At 43.4% G+C, this 8633-nt stretch overlaps 1 protein-coding gene across 2 annotated transcripts in view; it reads left to right on the top strand.

Moving 5' to 3' along the window:
* Window positions 1-1487, top strand: part of telo2 (TEL2, telomere maintenance 2, homolog (S. cerevisiae)) — a 13077-nt gene extending 11590 nt beyond the window's left edge. For both annotated transcript variants that reach the window (XR_008397304.1, XM_053684257.1), the window contains exons 20-21: window positions 188-303; window positions 1092-1487. Coding sequence is in view for 1 of the 2 variants with exons in the window: in XM_053684257.1 (XP_053540232.1) it covers window positions 188-303; window positions 1092-1204 (229 nt within the window). In the remaining variant the exon portion in view is untranslated. The remainder of the gene's footprint in view (window positions 1-187; window positions 304-1091) is intronic.
* The last annotated feature ends 7146 nt before the right edge of the window (window positions 1488-8633 follow it).

Here is an 8633-nt window from a genome sequence, read left to right as displayed (position 1 = left end):
AAAAACGTCTAGCGTTCTACATCATTATTCATCCGCTTTAGTACGCCATCCCAGTGTGAACATAACACTTCATTTCAAGGTACAGTACTGCCAAAGCATAACACACACTCTAAACATACTTGTGTGTGTATCTCTCTCTCTCTCTCTCTCTCTCTCTCTCTCTCTCTCTCTCTCTCTCTGTCTGCAGGATGGTGAGGAGAGGTGTGTTGTTCTCAGTGTGTGCTGTGTTTTTGAGCATGCCCTGTGAAAATCTGCTGCTAGAACTCAGTGATGATCTAGTGGAGACCAGGTCATGGCTCGCAGGTAGTTTGTGTGTGTGTGTGTGTGTGTGAGAGATTTGGTCATATCTAATGATCCTAATCAGGATTGTTTTTCGATCATCGTGATTGTGTTTTGATCCGCAGAGCTCAAAAATGCATCGTAAATCGTTAGAAATGCGACAAATTACAAATTCAAAACTCCGGTATGAAATCTTAGCAGGAAACTTAAACGGGACGAGAATATCAGACTCGGATCGGAAATACAGAATTGTAATGTAAAGCTGGGGTAGGAAACTCGATTAGGGAACTCGGAAACGAAACTCCAATGTGAAACTGGAAAACGCTGACCCCGATGATAAAATTGAAATAGGGAGGATGAATACAAAGCTCGAATAGGAAACCCGAACATGACACTCCGATACGAGTCTCCCGTTGTGTGTGTAGTGTAGAACAGTCGGATTCGAAAAACGAAATTGTAATGTGAAACGCAAATAAGGAAGTTGGATACAAAGCTGGGATAGGGAAACTAGACTAGGTATTATGTGTAATGTATATATGTGTAATGTCTAGCTATAAAAAATAAAAATAAAGAAGAAGAAGAAGAAACTCCGACCGGAAATTCAGACAGGAAACTCGACTGCCAAGCTTAAAATCAAAACTCGTACAAAACTCAGGTAGAGAACGTGGATCCTGAGGAAACGCTAGTTAGTGATTGGGACTGTCTTTCTAACTGCACAGTGCAAATATACAGAGACTGTGGAAATGAAACGAAATCTTATGTAATGTTATTTCTGTGTGTGTGTGTGTGTGTGTGTGTGTGTGTGTGTGTAGATGTAGCAGAGACCGATCCTGATGCAGACTGCAGGAGTTTGGCTATACAGAGTTTAGTGCTGCTGGAAAAAAACCTCAAAACTCACCTGCAAAACCCCATGCTGGAAACCTGAGAGTGTGTGTGCGCGAGTGTGTGTGCGCGAGTGTGTGCGCGCGAGAGTGTGTGCGCGCGAGAGTGTGTGCGCGCGAGAGTGTGTGCGCGCGAGAGTGTGTGCGCGCGCGAGTGTGCGCGCGCGAGTGTGCGCGCGCGAGTGTGTGCGCGCGAGTGTGTGCGCGCGAGTGCGCGTGAGGCCTTTAGTGTGTTCAACATGATTCCTTAAAATAATCTCTTAAATGAGGCTGTAGCCGTGACCGAGCGTGAGAGAAACTCTGCAGTAAATTATTTGATAAAGATCACCATTGTGGGGTTTTTTTTTGATTATCTTCTATGACGTGTCGGCTAGTTTGGAAGGAATCTGTACACACACTCTCTCACACACCCGTCATGCACGTACAACTAAGCAAAAAGGTTATACAAAAAGTATCCTCTTACAAACCCCATTCCAAAAGGTTGGGACGGTATGGACAACGCTAATAAAAGCAAACAGGAGCGATGTGGAAATGTAGTTTGACTTGTGTTTAAACAAAAAAACGTCTAAAGACGAGGTATTCGATGTTTGACCCAATCGACTGAATAGTGTTTTTTAGACATATATATATTGAAATTCACGCTTGTAACACATTCCAAAAAAGTTGGGACGGGGCAATTTAGGACTAACAGCGAGTTGAAATAAGAAGGTGATGCGAAACAGGTGAGGCGATCTCACCGATCTGTCTACTGATACGTCAGCGAATAATCCAACACTTTGAGAACAACATTCCCCAAAGACACATGGGTAGGATTTGGGGCATTTCACCTTCTACAGTGCGCAATATCATTAAAAGATCCAGATGCCTCTGCTTCCTCGGTCCTCTCCCGTTTCTTCCTCTTCTGCACATCTCTATCTGAGAACTTGCGCTTCGGCACCTCGAGCAGGTCCGCTGAGGACTATTCGAACTCTTCCTGCTTTTGTGTCATCGATTCTTGCTCACTCTACCATGGATCTAATCCTACACGTCACCTTTACTCATCTTAACTCCCATCTCCGATCATATTACTGTACGCATGTTTATAACGAAGCCATCGATTTTGATCTTCACTCAGCTCACCCTGACGTCTTACAAGAAGACGCCCGTCGTATGAAGTCACTGTCACTCAGAAATGATTGTTTTTAATATTTATTATACAGACTGAAACATGATCTAGTTTTTTTTTTGTTTTTTTTAAACCACCATGTAGTGCAATCAGTCTCTACTTCTACACACTCGGCTGTGTTATTCAGCCGGATCAAACCCTCCTTGAGCATCTCCTCTGTGATTTACGTTATTCCTCCGGAACGACAGGTTACTCAATGCAGTGTGTTGTTAGATGGGATCTGATTGGCACATCATAATGTTCTTGAACACAATGTTCCCCTAAAGAGCACAAACCCAGCAGACAGAATGGGATAACAATCCCCGTTTAATCGCTCCAAATATTCATATCTGTTTTCAGATTCAACCGCGAAATGGGTACGGTGTAAAATTTATTCAGTATGAACCCTGCCATCGTGCCCCCAGAAACTCTATCTGAAGGTCTTCTAAGTGTTATACAGATGAGAGAATAAAAATCCAGTCTAATGAAGCCTTGTATATTAAAATGTGAATCCAGAGTGGGATTATTTAAAGCGCACCTATTATGATTTTTTCATAGACTCCCTTTCATGTGGCATGATATAGAGCTGTTTGTGAATGTAAAAAGTCTGCAGAGTTTCAAAAATCAAAGCGCACGTCAAACGGAGTCATCGACTCCCGAAACAAGGAATCGATTCTGAACAGCTGAGACGAGTCGTTAGTGATTCCAGACGTTACTTCCTGTACTAACTTACGTAGGTTCGTAACAAAAAGCCCCGCCTCCGGTCTTCATCGGCCGCTCGCTGACAGCGGTAGACCGATCACGACAGACTGGGACGTCTGACCAATCAGAGCAGAGTATGCTCTCTAGGAGGAGGATTTTAGAACGAATCGTTTAGAATGGATCATTTAACGAGTCGCTTGTGACACTGGGAGGAAAAAAAGGTAGCGCTGCGGTTTAAATGATGAGCACGTTAAAGTGTGTTTTTGACCTCGGATGCACGTAAATCCATCGTACGAGAGCTTTAACACAAAATTGGTCACGTTTCAAATCCATAATAGGTGCGCTTTAATAATTACGTCACACGTATTCAACTGATCCACAATCTTTCCTACAGAATGAACTGAAATTAAAATAGGATTTTATGACAAGGGTTAATATTAAACAAGGTAATGACACTGATCCAATGCCTGCTCGGGATAACTACACGGATTACTGCTCGTAACGCGGAATGTAAGTTTTGTATCCCGACCTGTGTGCTCTGAACGTTGACGCTGTAGAAGATGATGATGATGAGCGAGAGAGAGGAATCAGTGACTGACATTATGAAATTTTTTTTTTAATAAAATAAGGGACTGTTATTGAGTGAAACCTGCAGCAATGTCACTCAGATGGAACAGCAGAAGATGGAGAGGAAATCATTTAAATATAAGATGTGCCTCCAAGCTAAAAGTTTATGACCCCACCGTGAGGAGAGTGTGTGGAGTCGTACACGACCTCAGCGTGCACCCTGCAGTCATGAAGAATTGATGACCGACTCGACACACTCAGAGGAGAGGATTAAACCATTGTCTCATAACCATAACCTTTAATGATCCATGGATACAATACTGCAAATGTAAAAGAATTATATTGTGTAATATCCATTCTGATTATATTTTGGTAAACGTTGACTATTGATTATAAATTCCATTTTCCTGTATAATTGTTCCTGTCATTTTCCAAATGTTTACATCACTGAGTGATAATATAAAATGCTGATCGTCATCACACTCTGATTGGGGTTCTGTGACTGTCATGTTTTTAATGTTGTAGCTGAGGATTCGGTTTACACGTATAACGCCAGGGGCACAGCGGCTTAGCTTAGTGGTTAGCACATTTAGCCTCACACCTCCATGGTTAGGGGTTCGAGTCCCACCTCCACTCTGCATGCAGGGAGTGTGCATGCTCTCCCTGTGCTTCGGGGACGTTGTGCAATGTGCCCCGAGTTCCCTGGGAAAGGCTCCAGATTCCCCGTGACCCTGTGTAGGTCACCACAGAAAGGGCTCCAGAAAATGGATGGATGGATGAAGAGGTATTTAATATGCAATACTGTGTGAAAATAATGAAGATATATTTAGTTAGTGAACAGAGAAATTCACGTTTCGGTATAATATAGTATACAGTACAGTAGTTTGGTAATGTAATGGAGACTGAAGGATGCCTGCAAGTGCAAATGAGAGGAAGGTCAGAAAGTTTTTTGCCTTCTGATTCATGATTCATGCTGGTGCTATATTTCAGTCCTGTTCCAGAGAGGTGGAAACTCCTAATGCGAAGGAAGGGAAGGCAAAGGTCAGATTTATTCTTGACATGTGGATTGAGACGTTGTTGTGTGAAGGAACTTGTTAACTTTGCTGGAACTCTATGTCACCAGGAGCTTATTGCTTCCTGTAGGGCCATCAGATCTGAGGGGAGAAATCAGACAATAATGATCCTAAAGACCACCATGACAGGTACAAAAAGCCTAAATATACGCTGCCGGGATTAAGGCTATCAGGACTCACCATTGGTGCCAGGCATGAGAGTGGCGTCTCCAGAGCACACCACCTGAAAGATGAAGAGTATGTGGCCTGGGCATTGCCAGTTGGGCAGCAGGCATGTGATGGACAGTTAGTGATTGGGAGGCTCAGCTTCCAGGATGTGAACCTGAGCAGTGAAATCTGTGCAAGCCCTGGTCTGGTCTCTGATGGTGATGCCAAAGCTCAGTTCAGATGACGCTCTCAATTTATTGGTCAATCGCCATCCCCATCATCTATGCACTGTGGGTAGGGACTGAAAGAATAAGGTCACAGGTACAGGAGGTAGGAATGACGGGTTTTTTAGCAAGGTCTCTGGGCTTAGTCTCGGTGATAATGTGACGAGATTGACAATCCAGGAGAGCCTCGGAGTACATCGGCGGCTCCCACATTACAAAGATACCTCTTGGTCACCTCCCTCTCCAGGACCTGCAGGAGAGGGGATTTTTTTCACGGTTGGCTTTGGAATGTCTGGGGATGTCCTAAGAGGAGATGAAATCTGTGGAGCCGTCCGGGCTGAACCGGGCTGCCTACATGACCACCACCAAGAAAGATGGACGAAAAATAAATAAATGTCTTCTGTATAAAAATACAGCATGTAACGTGGCTAAAATAGAGCTAACTACGTCAGAGCAACATGTCCTCGAGTAACAGACTGTGGCGTCTGATCTGATCTGATCTATCAGACAAAAGCTCACTCACAGTCTTTGATCTCGGGATAGGAACCAGGTTTTGGGGAGCAGTGAGGTGTGTGGTGTGTGTTTATAAGGATCACCGTCCAAAATGTCTTGTCTTGTTTGGAGCTTTTTGGCAACAGGGGTTTTGGGAAAAGCTCTAGGCAGATTTTTCTCTGGAGGATGTGCGTCGATGGTGAACAGAGCAGACACTCTGGATGCGAGAGCAGATCAAGTCACCAAGTCTTTCTCTTTTATCCATCTGTACAGGAATTCACAGACATGTTTCAACATCGTGAACTCATAGAGGAACTGTTTTTGTTTTTTTGTTATTGGATTTATATAAATGAATGTCTGGAACAAATAATGACACATTTGTGACGGAGCAAAGTCTGATATATAAACTAAAAGTCACAACGTACAAACTTCAAACTCGTATAAAGCTTAAACTCCTCATGGAACACTTTCTGCAAACTAAACTGAGTTCTGCTCTTTAATCATTAAACACATCACCTGTTGTATGTACAGGATATGAACTGACGAGAGACCGCGTTGTTCCAACCCTAATCTAACCCACCTGATGGAATCGAAATGTTCAGCTCATGAGAAATCCGAATATCAGAATCCATCAGAATATCTGAGGCAGGTGTGATAAAGTATGACTAGACCTGCATTCAGGAAGAGAAAAATCTCCAGGAGGTGCGTCCTGTCCTCCGGCTTTCGTTCCGGAAGCCGTTCCTTCGATCCGAGACGTTATAAGCGTGACCATCGGACATGCACGATTAATTACACACTTTCGAACAAGCGTTCTAGAGAACGATTCTTATTTAAAAGGCACTTCTATTGGTGTCCGTCTGCCACACGATGATTTACTGTAGTGCCAGGAATATATTTTTTATATCAGTCTATAAATCAAATAATCCTCGGGACATTCAGCACCACAGGATCTAGGAATAAACACCGCAGGAGGAACTCAGTGACATTTAATTTAGTACCCGAGTGACGGGGAAACACTTTTGATTGATTGATACCATGTCATTTATAAAAGGTCGGACGGGTGCTTGCAGGGGAAAGACATATTCTAGCGCTCATATTTTCCACCAGAAGGTCACCGTGTCACTTTATCCGACATTAGAGCGCTGTGTGACGCTGCTCTGGAAGCGTAAAGTCTCCCCCCGTGCTCCCAAACGGAACATGATTTATTGACGACATTATTTTTTTAATGCTAGTATCTTAACTCTAGATTAAAGCAGAAGGCTAACTGTGTCTGAGTTGTTTACTTTGGTCTCAAGTAGATGGTCCTTCTGGTGATTTGTGTGTCTGACCTTGGTGAGAGGACAGAAGCTATGGTTTAGTCAGGACCGAGTGTGGTGACGCATGGCTATTACGGATAATGAAGTTTGATGCGATTCTCGTTAGCGTTTATATCGTCTACTGAAATACAGCGGTGCGAGTTTTCAATTGCAAATTTGCACTGTAAATCAAAGCTAATGTAGTGGTCAGAGATTCTCATGAATCCAAATGAAACAAAATAAAACTCACAACGGATGTAAAGGTAAAACAGAAGCTTTATACTAGCTGTAGTGCCAAACCTGAGGATGACACCCTCCCTCCCAGATCATTTCCTTCATCTTATTACCTTCTGCTGGTTATTGATTCGGTATTTTTTTCCTCAGCCTTGATGCCTTTTTCTTTGCCACCTAGGACCCTCGTGCACAAACGGTTTGCCAGCAGTGAGGAAGATTGCAGAAACTGAAAGGAAATATGTACATTTGCCACACAAACAATTACAGTACAGTGAAATCATTTTCTTAACAAATCCCAGATTGTTAGAAAGGCGGGGTCTGACCATGTGTAGGCTCGGACATGATGCAGCACCACTCGAGCAGGTCAGGGTTTAGAGACTTGCTACAGGGTCTGAAAGTGTCAGCTTGGTGTTGTCGGGGTTTGGTCTTCTGATCAGAGCCATAACCACTGAGATAGGCTTACAGGCAATCAAGGGAACGTCACAAAATAAATGTTATTATAGTCTGTATTATGATAGGGCGACACAGTGGTGCAGCAGGTAGCGTTGCCACCATACAGCTCTTTCGAGTTCTCCACTTTACTTCCACCTCCAAAAAACACTTCAGTAGATGCATTGGCTAAGCTAAATTACCTGTAGGTGTGGATGCGTGGACTGGTGTTCCAACTAGTGTGTATTCCTGCCTCATGCACCTGTGTGACCGGGACAGGCTCCGGATCCAGTGCGACCCTGTTCAGGATAAAGCGGATACTGAAAGTGAGTTAGTGACTGAGTGGATCGTGATAGTTATTATACTGTAGGTTGTAAGGTCAACGCCCATGTCCACCACCAACTGCACTTCCCAGAACATACCGTGTCCTACAAACATGGCCGCCCAAGACTACGCTCCAGCTTCTTCTTCTTCTTTTGGTTTTAATGATGGTTGGCAAACTAAGTCAAGGTGCATTATCGCCACCTATTGGACTGGAGTGTGGGCAGCAGATTGGCAGGGAAAAAAGTAATAATAATAATAATAATAATAACTATACACTAGATATTCATAATACATCTCTAAAGTCTCTCACTTATCCCAGTATTTTTTAGATGATTTATTAGGTGCACTTTCCCAGATGTTTTTTCCCAGATGTTTTTCCCAGCAAGTTCTCTAGTGTCATGTTTTGCTTTCCAATTTGCATCTCTAGCTCAGTTCTTCCTTCCCCATATCTTTTGCAGTCTAACAGAACGTGTTTTACCAGTTCTTGATGACACTCCTCGAGAACCACAGACCTTGTCACGTTCACAGTATCCTGATTACTAATTACACACACCTGAACACAATCACTACACCCTATATAAAGGCCTCACAAAGACGTACTCACTGTGAAGTAATGCTCAGTGTGTATCTGCCTCAACGGCCCAATCGTATTCCCCGGAGTGGTGCAGTTCTGGTTCTGACCTTGTTTGCTCCTCGTTTGTAATTTTGGATTTTGCCCCCCTTGACTGTTTTTGAATACGTTTTGGATTCGTCTGCCAGTTTCTTCAATAAATCCTCAAACTGCACTTGGATCCATTCCTGCCTTCCCGACCTGACATAGGTCTAAAACAGGGTCGTTATCT

The sequence above is a fragment of the Ictalurus punctatus genome, chromosome 1, assembly GCF_001660625.3.
Source record: "Ictalurus punctatus breed USDA103 chromosome 1, Coco_2.0, whole genome shotgun sequence".
NCBI lineage: Eukaryota > Metazoa > Chordata > Actinopteri > Siluriformes > Ictaluridae > Ictalurus > Ictalurus punctatus.
Note: the sequence above shows the minus strand (reverse complement) of the source record. Positions and strands in the feature narration are given on the sequence as shown.